Source organism: Thamnophis elegans, chromosome 4 (genome assembly GCF_009769535.1).
Source record: "Thamnophis elegans isolate rThaEle1 chromosome 4, rThaEle1.pri, whole genome shotgun sequence".
In the NCBI taxonomy this organism is placed as follows: Eukaryota; Metazoa; Chordata; class Lepidosauria; order Squamata; family Colubridae; genus Thamnophis; species Thamnophis elegans.
In genome coordinates, this window is record NC_045544.1 from 58,166,712 (window position 1) to 58,192,533 (window position 25,822).

The following is a 25,822-nucleotide window of genomic DNA, read 5'->3' on the forward strand; positions in this document are numbered from 1 at the left end:
AGGTTGACTCAGCCTTCCATCCTTCCGAGGTGGGTAAAATGAGGACCCAGACTGTGGGGGAGATATGCTGACTCTGTAAACTGCTTAGAGAGGGCTGAAAGCCCTATGAAGCGGTATATAAGTCTAACTGCCATTGCTATTGCTATGTTGAAGTCCGATAAATTTAGAATTTCCAAATAGCGAGGTAACCCTTTAGGTATTGCTTCAAGGGTTCCAATTACAATCGGGACAATACTCGATTTCTTTTTCCACAGTTGCTGAACTTCAATTTGCAAATCCTGGTACTTTGTGATTTTTTTCTTGCTGCTTATCTTCAATTTACACATCACCAGGTATTGCAATGTCAATGAACCAAACTTTTTTCTTTTTTATTTATTTATTTAGTTATTTATCATCACCACCACCACCATCATCATCATCATTTCCTCTACTACCCCCATCTTATTGGTATCATTATTATGATTAGTATTACTCTATTGCTTTGCATGTACACTGAGAGCTATGCAAATTGTGTATTTAATCGCACTTGGCCAGATAAAGTATTCCTATTCTGTTCTATTCTATTCTATTCCCATTCCCATTCGCATTCTCATTCTCATTCCATACCATGAAGAGTAAAACTGAACTCACTGTTTTTCAGGAAAAGCCTTGTTCTGAAATATGTCGTTTCTGAAGAGACCTGTTCAGCCCTTATCTGGTTCTGGCACCATCTCCTTCAAAAAACCCACAATGCTGGGATATTCCTTACAGAATTCCTAGGCACGAGTAGATCTTGACTGGTTCCAAAAAGCCGATCCCAAAGAGATGATAAAAGCCAAGCCTGTTTGATAATAGGATGAAAGAGTATCCTAATCTTATAGTCTAGACGGTAAATCCTAAGGTTGTAGTTTGAACTGGGAAGTTGAAAAAATAACCCAGAAAGCAATGATAACTTTCTTCCATATTGTTGCCAAGAATATACGGAACATTGTTTTTGCTATATGAATCATTTTCACCAGCAAAGATGAAAAATATATGACTGGAAATATGAGAATGAGGAACCAAGAAGTTTATTTTCTGGGAATCTCCAGATTCAATGGGAATTGGCCACTGTGAGAAACAGAATGCAAGTCTAGATGGATCATTGATTTAATAAGGGAAATACTGCAAAAGTTAACTTATTCCAAAATATTCTCTTTAAATTTGGATAGGGTTCTTAAACAGACATATAGGTGATTGTAGACACTGAAGATCTAGAGACTCTAGCTAAGATGCTGCTTGTTTTTGATGAGTGATGAATTTGATTTTGGCCCAATAACAAAGATAAAACCCTTCCGTCCATTAAAAGTATGCACATTCGCAGTAAAATAAAACAATTTCATCTCCACATTAACAATACTGCAATATTGTCTAATTGCCTAAGTTGTCAACAACCACCTCCCCAATCATTTCTTGTAAATGGCATATTGACTATAATTGTATGCTTCTTATTCTGAAGCTTTGCGGAAACTGAGGTTTGCAGAATTGCACACATCTAATATTAGAGAGGAAGGAGGAGGAAACGCTGTCAGTATCACATTTAACTGCTATTACTCTTCCTGTTCCATGACTTGGACGTTTCAGACCTATCTTAATGAGAACAGCTGTTTTTCTTTCTTTCTCCTGAGTGAATGGCTTCTTCCAAAACCTGTTGAGCCTCTCTTTGAGAGCAAATTGTGTTGCTAATGGTGACTTCCAGTGCAGATGGCTGAAGGACAATCAGGTGAAGCACACAGAGAAAACTCCATGTTAATTCTGGTTCAGCAAGACGGAATCATATGAAAAGGTGGTAACAAGCTCTTATTCCATAAAGCGAGGCCCTCTTTCTGGTTTGGAAGGAATAGGTAAGTCGCTATTAATGGGAAAAAATAGTTTCGTGGAATTTTTGTCTGATCCGTTTTTATTTTCTAAGGCTAAGGATTTTTGTTTGTTTAGTTTAGTATTTTTGTGTCCATGTTGACTCCTGGTGACTTCCTGCAGTTTTGTTCGCAAGCTTTTTGAGAAGTGGTTTGCTCTTGCCTTTTTCCTCAGGCTGAGTGAAAGTACATAGAATAGGGCCAAAAAGGGACCAAGCAGGCGACTTCATACCATTCTGGACAAGTGACTGATCTGGATTTGGGGGTAAGGCAGACTAGAACTTACTCCTGGTTTTTAGCCTGGTGCCTTAACCACCATGCCACCTATCTCAGGTCTAATGATTTAACATTCAAAACCTAACATAAATATTATGGTTAATATTAGGAGAGCTATTAATAAATCCAGAAGAAAAAATGTCCTCAAAGAAAATATACTTTCTGTTCACCATTACATTAGTCTCATGTTTTCTTTTTAAATTTATCGTGATAGAACATTTACAGTATTTTGAGACCAAGTCTTTGGAAAATGCACTTCATCTAGGGAACTGGTGCATTATGATATGGTGTTGGATACTTAAATGTTAATCGGGAAGTCTTCAGTTCATCAGGGCATCTCTGATGGAAGCCATAGCTCTCAACCTTACATTCCTCTGTAGAAGATGGGGATAATGCAGGCCATTTTCTTGCCAGGACCAGGAGTCACATAACAAAACAAGTTCAGCCTGTAGGATAGAAGTCTAGAGTTCTCAAGCCTCTTTTCCCAGAATCTCAGTGGGTCTTCATCCCCTGACCAGATCTCCTTCTTTGGTCTGGCAGCTTGGCAGTGCCACCCACCATCACCTACTCCCAGTGCAAGAGAAAATAGAAGTAAAAGCTGAACCCACAGTATGCTAGTTGAAGCGTCTCCAAACCTGGCCACATTAAGCCTTGTGGACTTTAACTCCCAGAATTCCTCAGCCAAACTGAGTTCTGTCACCAAAGAGAGGCTGAGGTGTCTGACTCTTTCTGTATGTGACACAAAATTACTTTCCTCTGTGTCTCACCAGTGCAAGTATGGCCAGCAGCCTATAGTATAGCAAGCAAGTACATTCACATTAGGACCCAGTTAAAGATGCTGGAGGATCTGTTTAAAAAATGGGAGAGCTGGTAATAAAGAAGTAGGTGAGGCCAGGACAAAAATAAAATCTGATTTGATTTAATTTCAGTTTAAGTTTAATCAAAGTAATGTGACAAAATGTGATTACCACCTGTGTATTTAATAAGAGGCATGGTTAAGCTAATTTGCAATAGAAAGAAAAGACTAAAACAAACGAGGGATTTTAGAGATTTGGTCAGTTTCTTGCCATTCCTAAACAAAAGCTACAAGTAGTATAAGAGCTGATAATTATCCAATAACGGAACCATATTCTCCCAATAGAAAACTTGAACAAGTTCTGCCTTTTTATATTCACAAGAATAAGAAATGTGTTAATATTATTTTGAGAGATACATGTAGAATGCTAGATACTTGATTTAGCAAAAAAAATCATTTCCACTACTAATGAGAATGTACTTGATTTTCTATAATAAAATTATAGGATGTAATTGGATATTCAAATAAAATGTTTGTAAGTGAAAAGTTGAGTTCCTGACATCCAAAGAGGGAGAATCATAATATGAAATGATGCATTACACAACTTCTGTTGTTTCCTCATTTCCTCTTCATGGTACATTTAACTTTCTAACCTCAATAATGCCTTAATTCTGAATAATCTCATTCAGGCCAATGCGGTTATTCTACAGCCATGATGGTGAGCCTATGGCACGCATGCCACAGATGGCACACTAGCTGTCAGCTCTGGCGCGCATGTGCGCACATGCCAGCTGATTTTTCACATTTCTGGAGAGTCAGGAGAGGCCGTTTTCACCCTCCCCAGGCTTCAGGAAAGCCTCTGGAGGCTGGGGAGGGCGAAAAACGGCCCCAACGAGCCAACCAGAAGTTTGGGAACGAGTTTCCAATTTCCGGAAAGCTGGGGGAAGCCGTTTTTGCCCTCCCCAGGCTTCAGGAAAGCCTCCAGAGCCTGGGGAGGGGCCGTGTGCATGCAGTGTGTGTGTGTATGTGTCGTGCATGCATGCACAGTTGGGTGGGAAATTGAGTGGGCATGCACATGCACGCAGCAGTGCATGAAATTTTAGCACGCTGTAAGAAAAACGTTCGCCATCACTGTTCTACAATAAATGGTTGTAATTTCAGCTCATTCCTAAAGATTCAGAGACAGGCACTTTTGTCATTGTGAACAATAAGATTCTGCACCTGCTTATGTCTGATGAAGGTGTGAATGCTATGATATCTGCTTAAATTTGGTGATGATTTTATTGATTTTATTTAGGAAATAATTTAGACAAGCTTTTCACACATAAAGAAGTACCAATTAGATTTCTTTGGTCTTCTTTGGTCAATGAAGTTATAAAGCTACCGTTTATATCAAGTGGCACGAAGAGAAAGCTAACTTCTTCCTTTGATCTGAAACACATTGTGCATTTTGCATAAAGAGAGATAATCTCCAACTCACAAATTCTTAGGCCTCCTAGAAAACATGGTTGCTTAGAGGTATATTTCTCATATTTGCAAAACTGGAGATGAATGGTGATTTTTCAGACAGTTCTCTCTTTTGATCTCTCTTGTTATTTCTTTCTTCAAGTCACATCAATGAAATTCTCCCACGTTTTTGCTTGGCGATGATGGTCGCGGTTTTTCTATTTATTGTACACTAATTCATGAGTCAATATGCATGGGTGCAATATGAGTGCACATTGCAGGAAATAACAAAAGGACATGAGAGGGGTGTGGTCAGTTAGAAATTTATTTTTTTTATGCAAAGCGATATTATGTGCCCTGAGAGACTTAGACAAAGCATAATTCCCTCCCTCTCTCCCACCCACTCTCTCTCTCACACCCCCCACATGAAATTAGGAAACAGATCTTTACCTTTTATTACTTTGCTTATTATAATTGGCTATTAAATACTTTTTTTTGAAAGCTACATATAACAAACAAAGGTGTATAAGCCCAGTAAAATTGAGCAATGATAAACCACTTTTCCTACTACACTTATGTACCAACAAAGTTATAGTCAAAAGAACCAGGAGACATTTAACAAAAATATTCCCGAACCAATTTTCTACCAGAATTACTAATTTATTTCTTTTATCAATTTAATATTACTTCCAGTAGATTGAGAGCCTGAAGTTCATATCTTCATGGGAGGAAGCAGACAACTGTTAATAAGAAGAGCAGATGTATTAAACAGATAATGAGTTTGTGAAAACAAAGGCTTGTCTGAAATACACACTTCTATTATTACTGTTTTTAAAAAGAACAATGCCTTGCAAATGTTTCACTAATGAATGAAGGATGTAAGTTTTCATAGCTCATTTGCCTGCTGGATGATATTGGATATTCTGTCTTATGAACATCAGAAGAGAAGATGTCTCAAGAATTTAACTTTAACTTACTTAAGGAACTAGAGCAAGACATTGTTCTAAATGTCCTTTGCCGTGATGAGATGTTGAGAAAACTGGAGGAACAAAGAGTAAGGTATGTGTGTTCTTATTTGGGAATGCAAGCTGCTGTTGGTTGTGTAAGTTAATCTACTGTTCAAAATATATAATACAATATCTTTTGAGGACCAAACAAAATGGCATGCAAAAATGTACAAGTTTATTGTCCAAACTTTTGAGTTATCCTGAATGCTTCTGTGGTACGATAGCACAAAAACACCCTCTAGTGTTGAAATTTTAAATGAAATCATTTGTAGGAAGAAACCTAAGTGGTTTCATGGATTAATTTAAGGAACATGGTGATATGCGCTGCAACTGCTGCAAAAAAATAATAGTAAAAACAGGTCAGTCAATTGCCCAACTTATTTTGTGTCCGTCATAACTTATGACCATCATTGGCACGCTCCATTACTATCCTGAGTTGAGGACTGCATACCACTTGTTTCCAACTCTTATATTTCAATTACTGTAATGAAAATGCTAGCTGTTGACTTAAGTTCTAAGTAGATAAAACCATCAGAGTAAAACTGGTTTCTGGTTTTGTCAATTTCCTCTTCTTCAGAAGCAGTCAATCTCCCACTGTTTAGATCTCCCACTTCTTTTTCTTCCTCTTTTGTGTGGAGGAATTGTTGTATTACAGGTCTTCAGCAGTTTGAAATGGGACAGTAGTTTATGTGCCCTCTCAACATTCAAACAGGCAGAAGCAGAGAGATTGACAGACCAAGTTCGAAGTATTTTTGTGGGCTTGGGGAATGAAACTGGTGACTGTGTGGAAGTGCCCTCATTCATTGCCAGTGGAATTAGCTTGGCAATTAAGAATTTTTGGGGAAAAAATAAGGATTTTCGGTGCTGATTTTCAACATAATATTCCAAAACAGTTTACAGTTTCAAAAATTTAAATATTAAGAAAGCATACCATTCAGTAAAGCAACTGTAAGAGTTAGCCATCAATCTTTAAACATGAAAACAGAATTCCATGTTCAAAACCAATCACTTTCTAAAAATTCATTAAATTCATAAGCCTCCTTAACAATTGGTGGATTGTTATTGTACTGGACAAGCATATTCTTGAGGGCAAAGGTGCACAAATAATGGGATACCAATAATGATGTTCAATAATTCATACCAGTGGTAAGATAGATCTTAATGCTTGTGCAATTTTATATGCTTGCAGAAAGTTCTTCACTATGGTTGGTTTGGTTTACTACAAATATCAGCCCCAAATTATAAAAAAACTCCTAACTGATCTTTCAGAGAAACTGAGACCCCATATAAAACAGAGTAAATGGATTCATTCAGATTTATCTGCTTTCCCACCAATTAAGGTTTCAATTAATTCTCCCTCTTCAAAACGCTTTTTAGAGAATGTTTCATGGTTTATCTATGATCAAGATAGAACTTGTCTCTGCATTGATGAGGCTAGATCAGAGGTGTGCATTCTTGACTTGCTCAAAATGCTGCGTAGCCTTTACATTAGGATCACGCTGCAGAAATGGGAAGGATGGTAAGAGCCAGGTTTAGAAGGAGGGTTTAGTGGTTTTAACGGGTGACATCGTTAGATAGTGTCATGGATGCAAGTGACATGAATTTGAGCAAACTTTGGGAGACAGTGGAAGACAGGAAGCCTACCGTACTATGATCCATGGGGTTGTGAAGAGTGGGACATGGTTTAGCAACTGAAAAACAACAAATAGAGGTCTTAAGTATTTTGAAGAGTTAAGTTATAACAGTGATGGCTAACCTTTTTGGTGCCGAGTGCCCAAAACACACATGCGTGCAAAACCCCAAAATGCAATGCAAGCAACCATGCACATGCCCCTTGAGCATGCGCTCCACCCCCATACATGCATGTGCATCCCCTGTGCATTTCCTCCCCATGCCCCGTTTTGGCTTCCAGATTGGTGCAGGAGGCTGCCAAGCCAAAAATGGGGTACCCCCTCCGTACACGTGCACGAACCCTCAAAATGCAATGCAAGTGCCACCACACATACGCCGCATCCTCCTGCACATGCCTGCATATGTCCCCTGCATGCACCCCTCCCCCAGCACATGCACGGCAGAGACCTGAACTCCAGCTGGCCAGCGGGAGGCACGCACTCATGCACAGTAAAGCTGGGCTGGGTTGACGGTTGGCATGCCTGCGGAGAGGGCTATGCATGCCATAGGTTCGCCATCATGGCTCTATAGAATTTTGCCCTTCAAACTCCCCCCCTTAAACTGGCAAAACTGCCAGAGCAAGACTCCAAATTTGGCCCTAACCATTCAGAGAGGTTTAGAATTCTACATAAGGAATGTTGCACTTTTTGAGATCCTTTGGAGCTCTGGATCCCTTTCCCTATCCACTTTATTTACAGATGTAAGAAGGGTTGTAAGACAGGATAGAATTTTGCAATGCCCCATATGTGAAAGTCACTGAGAAATATATAAATAATCTAGGAACAGGGTCAGATTGCCAAATTACTAGTCAGGACAAACTGGAATCTTCCTATTGTCAAGTCATTCAGATCATTCAAGCCATGCATCTCAAGATTCTATTGTTCATGAGAGTTTGTAGGTTGAAACCCTTCCTGGTTCTTTTTGTGTCCTGAGCATGTAAGAATCAAATTAAAATATATTCAACTCCTCAGAATCATCCAAAATTGCTTCTCCAAAACTTTATTCAAGAATGGACCATTAAATATTCTGGGGTAATTTCCCAGGCTATTTGACATTTTACATTGGAGGTTTAATAGAAGGGTTCCTTTCCATGGAACATAGAGAGTATCATAATTCACAGCTAAAGCTTAATAAAATTTGTAATGCTGGTACATGTTCCACCTGGCAAATGTGTGAATATTCTTATTTCTTTCTGGCCAACTACAGCCAACTGAAAATCCAACTACAGCAACTTTGGCGTAAAGGAACAAAGAATGCCAACTATGGATCTCAGAAACGGTCATGTGCCCGTTGTCAGAAGTCATTTGGAATCCTGATCGATAGAGGAGCAGTGTGCAAAGGATGCAGCCATCTTATATGCTCTCAATGTCGCATTACTGTAAATGCCTTTCTGTGGAAATGCACTGTCTGCTATGCTTCTGAGTAAGAACCTACCTTAGTTTAATACTCGAATTGCTGATTATTCTTTACTAGTTTTCTGATATGAAAACAAATCAAACTAAGTACAGGAAGTCCTCAACTTACAACAGTTCATTTAGTGACTATTTGAAGTTACAATGGCATTGAAAAACTGATTTATGACCATTTTTCACAGTTAGGACCATTGCAGCATCCCCATGGCCAAGGGATTTACATTTGGATGCTTGACAGTTGACTCACATTTATGACAGGTGTCGTGTCCCAGGGTCATATGCTCCCCTTTTGAGACTTTCTGACAAAGTCAACAGGGAAACCTTAACAGCCATGTTACTAATTTAAGAACTGCAGTGATTCACTTAACAAATGTGGCGAGAAAAGTTATAAAATGGGACAAAACTCACTTGACAAATGTCTCACTTAGCAACATAAATTTTGGACTCAACTGTACTCATAAGTTGAGGGCCACCTGTATATATTTGACAGTAGGGACCCCTGTCTTGGGAATCAAATTTATAGGAGTTTCCGAATAGCCAGCTGCTGAAAATGGCAGAATGGCTTGATGAGCCTTTCAGAAGAAGAATTAGAAAAATAGTTCCTGAGGAGAGAAGAAAAAAGGGTTCAAGTGGGTATATGTATGAGCTGATTTTCAGGAAAAAACTAATTTGGTTTTATTTATTAATAAAATAGTTGTGGAGCTAGGAGCCAAATATTTACGGTGTCTGAATGGAGTTTCAAAAATTAACTGCAGCTATAGGTGCTCTCAATATGAATTAGGTTTTGTATGCTAGTGCAAAATCACAGAATACGTAACTCTGATTATGCAAGAGTTGATGTTTCACTGCTCTTCATCACCATGATGGAACTGATTTGACTTTATTTAAATAACTAGTCCATTTATTGTTCCAAAAGTCCTCCTTGAAAAAGGCATGTTTAAAATTCAAATAAGCACATTTTGTTTTTTTGCAGGTCTGTTAAAGTGAAAACAGGTGAATGGTTCTTTGAGGAGAGAGCAAAGAAATTCCCAACTGAAGGTACCAAATAAAAACAGGAGACGCATTAAGTTATATGCCAGATAAATTGATAACTTTGATAAGTTTCTCATTCTAATTCATGTTTTATCTTAGCAAAAACAGTCTTCAAGAATGCTAATCTGTTAAGTGTTGAGATTTCAAAATGCAATTTTATTGAGCTATAATAGTTGCAATTGTATTGAATTACCGTATTTTTCAGAGTATAAGATGTTCCGGACTGTAAGACACATCTACCTTTTGGGGGGACGAAAACAAGAAAAAAAATCCTGCCTTTGCTTCCCAGAATCCATCTGGCATTCATCTGGCCCGTTCGCCATAGCCCATTCAGCGCTGCTGCCGCCCATTCACCACCACCACCGATTCACTCTGGCCTGTTCGCTGCCACCCATTTGCTGCCACCCGTTCGCCACCACTGTGGCTTGTTAACTTCCATGGCCCATTTGGTGTGGCCCATTCGCCGCCGCTATTCCCTGCCATCTGCAACCACCGTAAAATGCAATGCATGGAGGCCAAAAACGAGTTGTGTGGAGGCTGAAAATGTGACATGCGGAGTCAGAAAACGCCCAGCAGATGGGGGTCAGTGGGTGGACAGGGATTCAGCAACATTTGGTGTATAAGACACACCACAATTTTCACCCACTTGGTGGCGGGGAAGGCATCTTATACTCTGAAAAGTACGGTATTTAAATTCACACTGCCTTAAAATATAAATATATGCATTTGTCATAAGTAATAACACTCAACTACTTAGGTTAGTTCACTTTTTGTGCTGAATTCAATGATTTTAGTACAATTACAGGTAGGCAAATCTATTTCTGTTGGTTGTCCTTCTTTGCATTTATGTGTGGCTTCTTTATGTCCATTAATCCCATTTCCATTATTTCCAGCAAATTTCTGCATATGGATAGAAATATTAGAACTACAACAATAATATGATATTATGACATTTGCTGAGGGATTTCCTTATCTGGGTTGACCTTTCTCTGGTGGCAAATTCTACCCTGGGCAGTAGGGTATAGTATTTTCCAAGATACAGAACAGCAATGATAAGCTTGCAGGATCCAATCTGGATCAGTCACTGGGACTAGAAGTTTAGTCGTCTGAGCTTTTGGACATTCATGCTCAAGTCCATCCTCAGGGAATTTCTCTTTATCCAGAATGTGTGCTTTGGGATATTTTATGCATAGTATTTATATGGTGCCTGGTTGTGTATAGTTTTTTAGTTGTTGATTGGGATAGTGATGCCTGGCTATTAAGTCATAATTAACAGCTAGCCATCAACACCCCAATCAAAAACTAAAAAACTATACACAACCAGGCACCATATAAATACTATGCATAAAATATCCCAAAGCACACATTCTGGTAGAAAGAAGTTCTCTGAGGATGGGCTACAGCACAAGTCAAACAACTCAGAAGACTAAACCTCTGGTCCCAATGATCAACCCAGATTGGATCCTGCAACATTATCCTGAGATGTGTATATTTGCTTTCATTTGTAATGATAACCTTGTTGGTTCATGGTTGGAAGAAAAAGAGAACCTTCATACCAGAGGGTCTTTTTTTTTTAACATGCTGAGAGTTCAAATCCCTCCAGTTCCTAAATAGTGTCAGATGCAAGAAATCAGGAACCAAAATAGAGTTCAAAAGTACTACAAGTTTATTTCATGCTACTTATACGCAAGAATCAATGGTCAAGGCAAATTGGTGCCAGGTAAGAGTTAAGGGACTTCAAGAAGGGACTGGACTTAGATCTCTTATGGAGGCATAGAGACTCCAAATTGATGATGCGTTTGACCCTGACCTCAGGTTCAGACTGGTCCTCTCCTACAGTAATGTTACAATGAATTGTTCTTTTTTTAACTTAGCACACCACATAACTTTACTGTCTGCCTTTCCTCTGTATTGTTTTTAAAATCTTCTTGAATTTTGCTCTTTGTCAGACTAGGACCTTATGTGCTTTGTCAGTGATTGGAGACAGATGGAGGATATATATCCTTTGTGTTTTCAGAAATGGTACTTTAAACAGCAGAATTTATGACTCAAATTGCTGTTATGCTCCACACTTTACATTTTCTTGCTTTTGTCTGACGAAGAGTTGTGGATAACGTGAAGGCTTGCACAATATCTGTGTCAGTGTGGTTGGCCCATGTTCTGCTTAAATATGGATGCGGGTTTCTTTCCCTCATGGGCCATCAGACACCTTCCTTAAAAAGGAAAACAGCTATCATGAGAATTTTCTTAAGTGGAAATTTCTAGATACACTCTTGCCAAAGCTGCTTATATCAAATGTCAGTGTTTATTAGGCTTTCTAAATCTTTTCCCTATCTACCTGATTAATTCCAGAGCATTTCTCTTGCAAAAACACTGGAAGATAGATTTGTTCTTTGATAAGAACAAGGATGTTTTCTTTAATAACTGTCTAAATATATAAGGTGGCTCATATAATTCAACATTTTCCTAAAAAAATATTGGACTTTTAGCAGTTTTCAGGGCAAATTATTGATTATTGAATTTATGAATGAGGTGTTATTTTATGAATTCAAATGGTGCCCTCTTTTGGCATTTTATCATAATGCCAAACAATTATTCAGTTTTAAATGCAATTGAATGTAATATAATCATTATTATGGTACAATTTAGGAAAAAGCATGCTAAATTACTAAGAGTTCTTACTAATCCAGTTCCAAAATGCAGTGTAATATTAACCTATCCTGCTAGAGAAAGGACTTCCCTTAGCATAGAACTACCATATCTACAGTATATGTGAAATACAGAACCAATAAATAACTCTCTTTTGTGGTTCACTGACAAAAGGGCGAATGACAAAACCGCGCCCGACTAAACCGCAGTGACAAAACCGCGTGTTCTAAAGCACTCCGACAAATGAGCGCTGAATCGCGCCGACAACAGCGCGGCGACAGAAGCACGCTGTAAAACTAAACCTAAACCTAAACCTAACCCTAAACGTAACGCTAACCCTAACCCTAAATCTAACCCTAAACATAACGCTAAACCTAACCCTAAACCTAACCCTAAACGTAACGCTAAACGTAACGCTAAACCTAAACCTAACCCTAAACCTAACCCTAAACAAAACACTAAACCTAACCCTAACCCTAACCCTAACCCTAACCCTAAACCTAACGCTAAACCTAACGCTAAACCTAACCCTTACCTTAACTTAAATCGCCCATCTGTCGACTGAAATCGCCCATCTGTCTCCGCACTGTTGTCGCCGCGTTGATGACGTCGCGGTTTTAGCGACGCAGTTTAGTCGGCACGGTTTTGTCATTCGCCCTTTTGTCGGGTCACACTCTTTTGTGATCATCCATTTGCATCTTTACAATCCAGATATTGCAATGTCATATTTGCAGAATGGACAAAGAACTTTTCTTCCTCACATTTGTGCTTTCAAAATCTGCTTTGCAGGTATGGAGATATCCTGCAGTAGATTGGGATGGAAGCTCAATGGGGAGTGATGGAAAGAAAAAATCAGTTATAAATGTTGCATTCTACTCATATATCCTTGGAGATCACCCAGAATTGGAATTTAAATAACTCAAATAATCTTGTAGACACAATGCTTTCACAAATTGATTTCTCGGTCTTGAAAAATGAAGAAAAATGAATGGGATATAATATCTCTTGATTAAAAAAAACCCTAAACTTTGGAACAATAACTAGAAACTGAATAAATGTAAAAGATGGTCCAGAAATAACCTACTACCCATGATTGTGCTTATGCCCCATTGAAATAAACTGACTTCAATATGCTTGGCTGCAGGTGTATAAAGAGGTAAACCTTAATTATAACTCTTGAAGCCAAAATAACAGACTAGTAAGTATTAATCATAATAGCAATAATTATTATCTGTTGATTGCCCCTGGGTTCAGCTTACACTGTTTATAACTATAGAAGGCCAATAAACTCCTGATATACCTGGCACAGTGTTAACAATAAGGAACTGCAGAAAATAAAATCAGTTCCATGTTTTCATAAAAAACTAATCATCTACACTTTCATTTTACTGCTTAATAATAAATTAATTTTAAAACTTCAGTACAAATACATTTTTATCTATTGTAATGCTCTGTGGCATTAGTGTGGTGTTTTTCACATAGTGCAAAAATATTATTTGAACAACCAGTTATCTATCTGACAGGCGTAAATAAATAAGCAAAATGACCTTTTTAGAAGAGATTTCCAGACTGCGTTTCAACTGACATATGCAACATGACTAACCATGACAAATATAAGAAAATAAATTCAGTCCGGCAACTAATGCTAACCCTACCAGCAATATGGAAATTTGGTAAGAGCAGAAATAAAAAGAAAAAGTTTGAATAAAAGGACCTGTTCAACAAATGGATGAAAGATTTAGGTATTCATTGTCCCGTCAGGTACATTCCAAAATCAAATGATTGAAAATGGCCCATCGCTCTTCGCTATTCCCCAAATTTCTGATGACAACCTCTTGACTTCCAAAGCCCAAAATGAAATTATGAAATTATTTTTTGAATGCCAAATTTTTGCTTCATTAAATCAATTATTGACTATTCCAACTTTTCAAATAATCAGTTATCTGGCATTTAATCTAACATCTTCATACTAGTGGGCCATGTTCTCTATCACCCTATCACAACTTGAACCTCTTCTTAATTTAATAAACTATATAAATAAATAATATAAATAAACTACTCTTTATTGCTTCTTAAGTACAGTAATTCATCAGAGCTATGATGATAATGATAGAAGGAGAGTAGATTTGATGCACATAATGCTTCACAATGCCTGTTTAAACATTTTATTGCATTTCCAAATTCAGATGAACAGAAATCTAGAGCATAATATGCTGACCACCACAATAGTTGAAGAAAAGCTCTATAATGTTTACTTATAAATGTGACAGTATTAAATGACACTAGAGTAGCTTAAAAGGAACTGGAAAGGATTTTAAAATATTTGGACTGAACAATTGAATTACAGAGATTATGGACTAAACCAGCAACATTTTTCCTCATAAATTATTGGAACATTAGGAACTATAACAATGCAATTGTAAAAACAGCTGACAAAGTTGGACTTATTTGACTTCATTTACAAAAAAACAAGAACCACATACATATATTTCAGTGATATTTGGACAATTCTTAGGCTTTGGGATAAAGCTTGAATTGACTCTAACTTATCAGGGCAGTGTTTTTCAGAAGAGAAATAATCATCAACGCCATCCTTTATTTTCAGTCTGGCTTGGTTAACAATTAATCTAAGTATGTTTAAAAAGCTCATGCCTTTAAAATGTTAATTCTACTTCGTTTCATAAAAATCTTTTCCTCAACTTTGTAGGTGTGTGAATAGGATCATTTCATTATTTAAAGCTAAGACTCTGAATTTGGAGGCTGTTTAGTTTGTGAAGTAAATTTGAAGAAGCCATTTCTGTTGATTTAACTATTGATCAAACCAGTAGTGGGATTCAAACTGATTAAAGCTTGCAGTTCTGGTGGGATCTTTTCTGCCAGTAGCTATTCTTCTTAGGAACACTAAAACTTGAGTTTTTCTCCCTTCATTCTTCAATGTCCAGTTGCTGTGTTTTATGACCCTAGCTCTTTTATTACAGGTTAGGTTGATTTATATAGCTCTCTCTGTATAGAATAGATTAATGAATCTAGAGTAGCAGAACTACTGCTAGAAGACTTCTGAATATCATACACACTTCCATGTTTTATTAATATACTTAATATGAAAGATCAAGCGATTAGTCAGTGTGAGAAAATAATTTTTATTGCTTGTTTAGTTGAGTATGCAAAAGAATTATTTTCTATATTGTTAATGATTTACCTGATACAGAATGATTTTCTTTGTGGACAGATATAAGAACACATTCCAAATGTAATTCTTAATAATCAATGCTTTTATTGCTGCACACCATTCATCATTTGAAACTTGTGGATGGATTGAATCACATGGGTTGATTGTGTTTTAGTTGATTGCCTCTCCATAGTTTATAATCGGTGAGATTTTTCCAGGACTATGTGTACTGAAAAGTTGTACAACATTTAAATGGTGTTACATAGGAAAGTTGTTTCTTTTCGTTTTATGGTCTTGCCTTATTAATGTTTACTTCTTTTTAATTTGTGTGTGTGCTGTAGTTGAGATCTCCATAGTTCATTATAACATGGGGCATTGAACAAAAACAGGAGCCACAAACATTTTCATATTGGCAATGTCAAGGAGTAAAAACAGTTGATATAAATGGCGACATCTGATTTTAAAAAAAATTGGCATGCAAGTAGAAGTTTATTGCTATCAGTGACCTTGGGTTCTTTTCTTTCTTGATAGGTAGATATGAAACTGCTGGTGCAAAACTCTTGAAATCTTATCAGAAATTAAGGTAAGGACAAGAAGGTTGACGTGTCCCACAGACGTTTGATGCAGTACTAAGTGCGTATTATCCCGTGCAAGAAGCCTGTTGAAGCTTTTACTGGTAGTGAGTGTGGATAGAGTACACATTTCATTGCCATGGACTCTTTTTAGATACAGAACTTGTGCAACTTCAGCCATAGCAGTATTTCACAACTTGGCCTCATTCAGATATACAAATTCCAAATTCTTGGAATTTCTAAGTCCAACTTTAGAAAGGCTTAAAATATAAGACGTCTTTGGCAAACTCATTCATGAAATCTCCATGTCCAACTATTTACCTGGGGAAATTGTTTCAGTGTTCCTTGTGTTACCTTTCAAGTCATCAAAAAGATTGCCTTTTATTTCAGCGTTGCAGTCTAGCCAAGTACCTCAGTGTGGCTCTGTAATTATGGCTTTTGCTATGGCCACATCCTCAAGAACATTGGGGGAAGGGAAGGAGTAAAGGGACGTCTCTTTAACACTGTGGCCCTTGACCCTGATACTGTAAGCCATTCTTGCAAAGGTGGTAAAAGGGATTAAGTTGTAAAGTTTTGTATCAGTTTCACTGAAAAAGTTAAAGGTTAAAAAGCTTAAAGCTTAAAAATAAATACCAAGGCTAACAGGAATGCGATGGACAGATCACAAATAGTATTACTTCTTGAATGTTGAAGGGAAATTGGGGAGTTGACTTTCAGCAAATTATTCAATCAAATATTTAGTTTCAATCCTGATATCCTTTCCTACAGTTATTTAAGAATCATTTTAATATGAACTGAAATGCAAATGTTACAATTTAAATGTAATATACTTTACACACATAAAACAAGCATGCTTTAAATGAGATTTCTCTGGCATTTCATACATTGTCCTAATGTTTCAACCACAGACATGATCTAACTGACAAATGTTCTAATTCCATGTCCCAAAGGTGCTTTTTCAAGAGGCTCTGAGCTGAAGAAGCTTCTTGGATGAGAAAGAAAATATCTTCAAACCCCTTCCCCTCACAACATCCAGTTGCCTCTTGATAAAACATCTTTGGAACAACCATGACCTGGATGACTGAGACTCTCCATAGACATTCTAATTCCATGATTCAATCACAGATATGATCTAAGTGACAAAAAAACCCCTTCCAGAATCTTTAAATATTCTTTGTAGGCTACATATATTACTTACCATGAGTCTAAGTTTATCTAGGGCAGAATTTTAAGCATTTCTTATGGATCTTAACTCTGAATGATCAAGATACATTGAACTGTAGCATAGTCACATCATTTTTAGGCCAGCAATGGATGGATATATGGCCAAAGTGAGTGAGAAGCAGTAGTAACTTTCAGATAGTAGAGGGAAGACGTTGGAAAGCTGGGGAATATTTTTTTTTTCTTATCATTTGGACATCTTATTAGACACTTAAACAAATGGTTTACATTCAGTGGCAAATATTAGGGTAAAATAGTGAAGTCTAGTAGTTTATAGGTGACCTGCCTTCAGACATTGCTAACATGTTGTTATGTCCGCAAGGAAGTGTGGATAAGGAAGTGTTATGACTGCTGACTTTAAGAAGATCAAGTTAGGCAAACTTCAGCATTTGAAAAACTGATATTAGTTTCAAACCAACATAATAATAGATTCCTTTGCTAATGCCATTGGGGAAACTGTGAGAAGAAATGTTATCCACCCATGAGTAGATAAACATTTAGACAGATGGATCTATTCCAAAGTGAGGTTCCATATTCCTATAAATCTTAGGTCAATTTTAACTTCTTTCTCATATCAAGAAGTAGTTCTTGCTCTTTGTTTGAACTGGGAAGTTACCGTAGGCTGAGAAGATTTATCTCCTAAGTTTTACATATATTCATTTTCTTAGTTCTTCCTAAGAAGGTTTTCATGATCCTTTGCAGTCTTTTAAGTTTCAGATGGAGATTTTATTATATTTAATAGTTTGATACTTGGTTTCTGAAGTTAGTTGTTAATGTCAATAATACAAAATACCATACATGCACATTGAAGAGAAAGCAGTGCATTTTGTACAGGTAGTCCTCAGTTTATGACCACAATGGTGCCCCAAATTTCCATTGTTAAGCAAGACAGTTGCTAAGTGAGTTTTATCCCATTTATAACTTTCTTTGCCACAATTGTTAAGTGAATCACTACAGTTGTTAATAACTGTAATAATAATAACTGTGTTAAGCAGAAGTGGGTTGCTAATTTTTTTACTATCAGTTCAGGCACGCTCCCCCGCATGCGCAGAAGCATCCGAGTGGGGGGGGGGGGAACTGAACCGTTAGTAACCCACCTCTGGTGGTGTTAATAACACGGTTGTTAGGTGAATCTGGCTTCCACATTAATGTTGCTTGTCAGAAGGTCATAAAAGGGTATCAGATGACTCAGGAACACTGCAACTACCGTATCATACACATGAACGAGTTGCCAAGAGTCCAAATTTTGATCATGTGACCATGGGGGTGCTGTAATGGTTGTAAGTGTGGAAACTGGGTCACAAGTCACTTTTTAAAGCGCCGTTGTAACTAAACGACACTTTTTTTAGTGTCATTTGAACAGTCACTGAATGGGCTGTTGCTATATTGTATTTTATGTCACTTTTTATTATTATTTTATTCTAAATATTGGGTGGAATGTCTTTATACATTAGAAATTCCTGAATTCTAAAATTGGAGATAAATGATGAAATGTGAAGGAGACAATTCTGGAAATGTAGCAGATATATTTACCAATTGCTTTGTTTATGTTCTTTTTTCCTTAAAACTCTTAGCAAGGTATCGGTGATTCCTCCAACTCCTCCACCTTTTGCTGAATCCATCAATAGAACGAGTGCATTGGTAATGTATCACTCTGCATTTCTGTTTGACCAATCACCCCTACTTACTCACAAAGCTTTCAGCTATCATTGATTTTAAGCTTAATGGGTTTTCTTTTATCTTCTAAGTCTTTTTGTCTCCAGGAACTGATCTCTATGCATGTTTAATATTTTTTTTTCAGCCTAAAGTAGTAGACATAGCTATTAATTTGTATAATCATCCATGTATTAACTATTGTATGGAATAGGGAAGAGACTACATTTAAAGAATAAAAATAGATAGAAGTGCCCTCTGTTTTCCTGCTGTTCATTTTTCTGCCATGCATCTCTTCCACTGTTAATCATGATCAGGTAAAGGAAGGGAATGTATCTGAGAAAGAGGCTGTGCAGTAGCAGATAGAGGTCCGCTATCACTTAGGATACACCTGAAATGCTACAACCGAGACAACATTGAATACAGCTGTAATACAGAAACTATTTTCTTGTCCACTAATGCATTCCTATTTGGTGTTTGGCTCGCCCTTCCTTTCATTTCAGTACTGTAGACATTTATTTACGTGTCTTCTTTTCTGGAAAATCACCAAGCTGAAGTCATTTTCTGTAGCAATTTCTTCCTTAATTTGGAAAGGAATTAATTTTGGTTGCCTTTTGTTTAGTCTGCCACACTCGGGGATATTGCAGGATAGTCTTTCCTATTGCAAAATAGAAATATTCATGGTTTATTCATCTGTCTCATCTTCATGATACATTTAATTTAGTTAATGAGGATGGCAAAGTTATTTGGTCTGCGTTACTTCTCTTCAATTTCCCAAGATTAGTTAACTCTGCACCCAGTTGATTTTTTGGTTTGTTTTTTTAATATAAGGCAGAGAGCAGTATTTGAAATTCCTATGACCTAATTCTGAGTCACGCAAATTATCATGATTGATTACTTATTATTTGTGTTGGGTAAATTTTGCCTTTTTGTTGTAATGGGAGAGCTTGGATTTCCGTTTTAAGGCTTGCATGCCAAATAAAAATGTGCCCCATTTTGAAAGTGTCTAAAGTGCCCATTGAGTTAAAATGGGTTTAAAATTTTTAATGAAGAGAGTAGTGATTAATTTTTCAAGAAAAGTGAGAATGTGATTGAAGTAAAGAAAACTAGAAAGCCGATGGTATATACTGTGTTAGAATTTACTGCTTTAGATCTCTTAGATTGAATCATATTTCTTATTTAAATATTTTCAAAAATAAAATATAAAATAATTATAATAATCAATTACCAGAGTTGCAAAAATCCAAATGGTCATTAGATGGCAGCAAAGTGACAAAAATGTAGTGGTTGTTGTTGTTGTTGTTGTTGTTGTTGTTATTATTATTATTATTATTATTATATAATTGTATCACAGCGGCCAGTTGTTTCGCCGGATTTGGCATTGGTTACTAGTCGGGCCCCACCCAGGGGCCTAGGACGTCGTAACGTATTTTCGTAATATGCGTGCAGATCCAAGCAGTGCGGCTTTTTGCATTTGACTGATGGTGATTTTTGTCAATTTTTAACTGTTTTAAATGTAATTCCAGTGCTTTTGGAATAGCACCCAGTGTGCCAATTACCACTGGAATTATCACTGCTGGTTTGTGCCATAGTCGTTGAATTTTGATTTTTAAGTCCTGGTATCTTGCGATTTTTTCATGTTCCTTCTCGGAGACCCTGCTATCACCTGGTATTGCGATGTCTATGATTATGACCTTATTTTTCTCAACCAGTGTGATGTCTGGTGTATTATGCGCCAGTATTTTGTCGGTTTGTATACGGAAATCCCACAAGATCTTGACCATCTGATTTTCGGTGACTTTTTCAGGCTGATGTTCCCACCAGTTTGTTGCTGTTTTAATATTATAATTTTTGCACAAATTCCAATGGATAATTTGTGCTACTGAATTGTGCCGCAATTTATAATCAGTCTGCGTGATTTTTTTACAGCAGCTGAGTATGTGATCAACAGTTTCATCAGATTCCTTGCAAAGTCTGCATTTGGCATCATCAGAGGATTTTTCGATTTTGGCCTTAATGGCATTTGTGCGGATAGCTTGTTCTTGCGCAGCCAGGATTAGTGACTCTGTTTCTTTCTTTAATGTACCTGTTGTTAACCATAACCAAGTTTGTTCACTGTCCACTTTATCTTTTATTTTTTCCAGAAATTGGCCATGCAGTGCTTTGTTCTGCCAACTCTCCATTCTTGATTTTATCACTTCTTTTCTGTATTCTTGTTTCGTCTGTAGGGCCTTCAGTAGATTTTTGTTCTTTACTTCGATTAATAGATGTTCTTGACTTTCTTTTAAATAATCAGCCAGTGCATGTTTTTCTTCTTCAACTGTTTGCTTCACTTGTAATAATCCTCTGCTACCTGATTTTCGGGGCAGTTATAGTCTATCAGTATCACCACGTGGATGTAAACTGTAGTGCATTGTCATTAGTTTCCTGGTTTTTGGGTCCAAAATGTCCAAATCAGCTTGTGTCCAGTTAACTATACCAGCTGTGTATCTTATAACTGGTATTGCCCAGGTATTTATGGCCTTGATTGTATTTCCACCATTCAATTTAGATTTCAAAATTTTCCTAACTCTGTTGGTGTACTCTCGCCTGACAATAGTTTTTACTTCTCCATGCTTGATGTTATCCAACTGCAGAATGCCTAAGTATTTGTAGGCTTCATTTTCTTTGTATTTAATTAATTGGCCATTGGGCATTTCAATTCCCTCACATGCAGTGATTTTGCCCCTTTTTATGGATACAGTGGCGCATTTTTCCATGCCAAACTGCATTGAAATATCGGTGCTGAATACTCGGACTGTGTTTGTCAATGATTGGATTTCTATTTCTGACTTTCCATAGAGTTTCAAATCATCCATATATAGTAAATGCGAATTTTTGTCTTCTTCTTCTTCTTCTTCTTCTTCTTCTTCTTCTTCTTCTTCTTCTTCTTCTTCTTCTTCTTATTATTATTATTATTATTATTATTATTATTATTATTTTGCAACCCAGACTGGGATGTTGACTGATTTATAAAATTACTGTGGTAAACACTGTGATCTTTTATGTACCAAAGGACCGGCATGAAAGCTGGCTGGGTGACTTTGGGCCAGTTGCTGTCTTTCAAACCAATTTACCACATGGGATTATTGCATGAAAAATAGGAGGAGGAAGTAGTATTAAGTAAATTTGCCACCTTGAGTTGGCCAAAATATTTAAAAGGTGGGATAAAAATATAATAATAACAATGCAAGCATATATAATCTCTTAAATGCTTGAAAACAGGAATTATAGCTCTGTTTGCAAGTTTGCACCTGCGCTTCCTTGAAAATTTTATCATTCAGGAAACCTTGAGAAGGTTGTCCCATTCTATTTATTTATTCTTGTCTCTTTTTCTTTCAGGAATTAAAACCAGGTTTCCACAAGTCTATGGAAAACCTTTTTCTGTCTCTTACCACACACATCAAAAGTAAGGGTCTTTACTATTCTGAAATAAGATGTTGCAGTAAAAGGATAGGTCTAGTCACCTGGTAGCTAAAAGAATACCGTGTTTCCCCGAAAATACAACCTGTCCTGAAACTAAGGCCTTGCCACATTCTTTTGCGTGGGCAAAAAATATAAGCCCCTCTGAAAATAAGCCCCCTGGACAACCCCCCCCCTCCAGTGAGGCAGAGCACCGCTCACTGACCTAGCGGTATCCTGAAGGTGCCAAGCTGTGGGAACCAGTGGGGGAGGGAAGGTGCTCATGTTGCTGGGAGGCATGCATGCTGGGGGCAGAACAGGTGCTTGCGCAACAACCCTCTCCAGCCGGGCAGAGCTCCATGCACTGACCTAGGGGGTATCCCAAATGTGCTAAGCCACGGAAGCTGGGGGGCAGGCAGAGTGCCACGTGGCTTGGTGCCTTAGGTATACCACCTAGGTCAGTGAATGGTGCTCTGCCCTGCTGGAGAAGGGGTTTGCTGGGCGGCTGCTCCTGAGCATGGTCACCTCATGGCTTCTTCACCCCTGAAGCTATGCCTGGCTATTCGGGAGCCCGCTTGCAAGGGAGCAGCCGCTCGGCAACCCCAAAACAATAACCCCTCCCCTGATAATAAGGCCCAAGCCATATTTGTGGGGCAAATATGGTAGTACTGTATTTTACTATCTATCTTTTGGCTTTGGGGGGTTAAAGAAAGAGATTTCCAATCAGTATCAAAGGTATATCTGACTGAATCTTAGAATCTGGATTGGAACTTCAAGTATTGTAGTTTACAAGGAATATTACTTTTCTGCCTCTCATCCCCCAATGCCATTCCTCAAGGAAATAAGAACTTCTCATCTGACAATTCCCTTTTGAAGCATCTAAGGGGTCCTTCACACTGGATTTGAACACTGGATTAAAGTGTTCCATCATTTTCATTAACAACATGTATTAATACATTCTAGTGGGGTTAGTGAGATTTCTTAGTTATGCCACTTCTAATTGCAGTTATAGCTTGTGGTACTGTATTATTTATCCTGCTCCAAAAATATCCATGCAGAATATGAGATGTTAGACCTATCTATCATGAAGAATTATTCTTACATCATTTGAAAGTGCTCCACATACTCTTACCAAGCTAACAAAAAGTTACAGTCACTTCTAATTTCTGCCCTTTATGACAATATTAATCAAAGTGGTCAATATATTCTTAAATTTTCCACTGTTGCAACATTGATTGATTGAAAAGTTATATGGCTACCCAACTCACTCTCAATGACTCCGGGTGGCTTACCACAATACAAACCCAATAAAAACAACAACAAAAACCAATTACCCCCATCCTCACATCCTGGCAATAGCTATCAAATAAATCATTTGATGGGCTCCATTCCACTCTGGTATCCCCAAATCCAGGCCTTGCAAAATAGTGTCAAAGTGGGGTCCAATCTTACCTCCATGGAGGTGATATCCTTGAGACATCTTATGCAATAAAAATTCACATATAATTTGCACCTATGGTTATTTGAGAAATAATTGGAACAAAGATTTACTTACTTATCATCAAGTTTATTGTTAAATCAAATGTGGAGCCACACGAGAAAATAAAGAGCAAGTCATGAAGTGTTTTTATATTTTTGTTCCTAGACTCTCCATTTGTAACTCATTCTCCATTCTGTGCCAATGTAAACTGCAGTTCTACAGTATACACAACTGCCTGAGAGAAATTTCCAATAAACTGACTATGAGTCACTCCTTTGAATTCATACTACTCCCTTGAAACTGTGCTATAGATATTGTGATAACAGTAGACATATGTTTCAAGAGAGAACATAATTGAATGCAAATTGAACCTGTACTGTTGGGCTAGATATCTACTGAAACTGTTACTTTAATTTAGACCTACTTATAGGCTGTGCTTCCTACCAGGAGCTGATTGGATGTGGGTTTTTAAAAAATTATTGTATGGATATTGTAGACTCTGTGTTGTATGCATGTTTTCCAAATTAAAGTATAATCCCATTAACCCTGGGATACCTCTAAAACAGAGTTTTTCAATATGTTTTCTATGAAGCACTAAGCTCCTAAAAGAACTGAGATTCCATGAGAGACTTTTCCATGGACAAAAAAAAGTGTGTTCAAATATATCAATTTTTCTGTTATAAAAGCTTTATCTCTTGATCCAAGATCAATTGGAAAGATGACCGATCCAAGGCCACCCAGCTAGCTTTGTGGCTAAGGTGGGACTAGAATTCCCAGTCTTCAGCTTCTACCCTGATACTTTAATCACTACACCAAATTGGCTCTCTAATAATCTAAACTCTAGTATTATATATTTGATATATTTTAATAGGGCTGTTTTAGTTTCATAAAATGCAAACAAGAATATACTTCAAATGCTGCCAGCTCAGCCTTGCAAGTATTATAACAATTATAAATTTTAGACTTACAACTATGAATGTACTGAATTGACTTTTCCCCCCTCTAGAAATCTCAAAATCACAGAATGATGTGGCCAATGAGAAATACCTCCTCCCAGCAAATTATGGGCCAGACAAAGATCCAGTGAAGGATAGGAGAAGCCTATCTGACACAGCTATTGATATTTCAACTAGGGTATAGTATTGTTGAATGACATTAACTATGCAATATATTAATGGAATGTTGGGTATTCTGTACTTGAAACATGATCAGATTTGATGAGAAAACACAAGTTCTGTGAACTGAATAAATTATGCAAAGTATGGAGGTTTGCAGTATATAATAGCTGTAATCACATTAGTGTATACTTTGGAAACCAGTTTATTTATTCTCCTGCCCAGTTACAGATGAAAAGGGGAAACATTCATATTGAGCTTCCAGATCTAACCTCAGACTGTCCATTGATTCACTTGCAATCCATTGCAAGTGAATGGACGTAGCTGACCTCCTTTTTAAACTGTTCATTTTCCTGTGCATTGTTATAATTACCAATGGGTTCGCATTATTGAATCATTGCAATTTAATTGCTGACTGCATCATTCAGCATTTCAGAAGCCCCCTTGTGTTGATTTTATAAAGACGAGTAGTGTTTATATATTATTGTCCCTCCTTTTTTTTAACAAAGAGATCTTCAAGTATCAGTGGAGAACAAGAGGACAGTCGAATTGCTTGCATAAAAGCATCAAGTGAAGAATGCATATCCTCCATAGATATAGATGCTGCCTTAATCTGTGGAGATAAAAAACGTGTAAGTAGTGATCATGTTTCTCCTCTTTCTATTACCATGCATGGAAAATGTATAGGTTTTTAATGCTTGATAGTTTATTAACTGTCTTCACAAAAAAATCATATAATTCTCAAGGATATGTAAAACTTCAGAAAACATCTGTTTCAGAGACAGAAATAATGATAAAAACCTTACATATGTCTTTATCTCCTTACAATGGGCCTTTTTTATTTTGGATAGCAGAACAGAGTACCACTTCAGATGAGTTGTATGGGAAATCTTAACTTTCTTCTTCAGATATTAAGCTTTATTCTGATTTGGATTGGACAAGTAATAAATGATAGTAAAGAGATGCAAAAAATCCCCCTCTAACTCAGTGTTTTCCAACCTTGATGTT

At 37.2% G+C, this 25,822-nt stretch overlaps 1 protein-coding gene across 2 annotated transcripts in view; it reads left to right on the top strand.

The window, feature by feature from the left end:
- The first annotated feature begins 479 nt into the window (after positions 1 to 479).
- Positions 480 to 25,822, top strand: part of SYTL3 (synaptotagmin like 3) — a 34,164-nt gene continuing 8,821 nt past the window's right edge. The window contains exons 1-9 of one of the 2 annotated variants that reach the window (XM_032214818.1): positions 480 to 1,862; positions 5,086 to 5,451; positions 8,277 to 8,492; positions 9,456 to 9,520; positions 15,864 to 15,915; positions 18,700 to 18,766; positions 22,160 to 22,226; positions 24,706 to 24,833; positions 25,324 to 25,446. In XM_032214818.1, coding sequence (XP_032070709.1) covers positions 5,342 to 5,451; positions 8,277 to 8,492; positions 9,456 to 9,520; positions 15,864 to 15,915; positions 18,700 to 18,766; positions 22,160 to 22,226; positions 24,706 to 24,833; positions 25,324 to 25,446 — 828 coding nt within the window. In that variant the 5' untranslated portion in view covers positions 480 to 1,862; positions 5,086 to 5,341. The remainder of the gene's footprint in view (positions 1,863 to 5,085; positions 5,452 to 8,276; positions 8,493 to 9,455; positions 9,521 to 15,863; positions 15,916 to 18,699; positions 18,767 to 22,159; positions 22,227 to 24,705; positions 24,834 to 25,323; positions 25,447 to 25,822) is intronic. The other variant, XM_032214819.1, reaches the window with a different exon arrangement.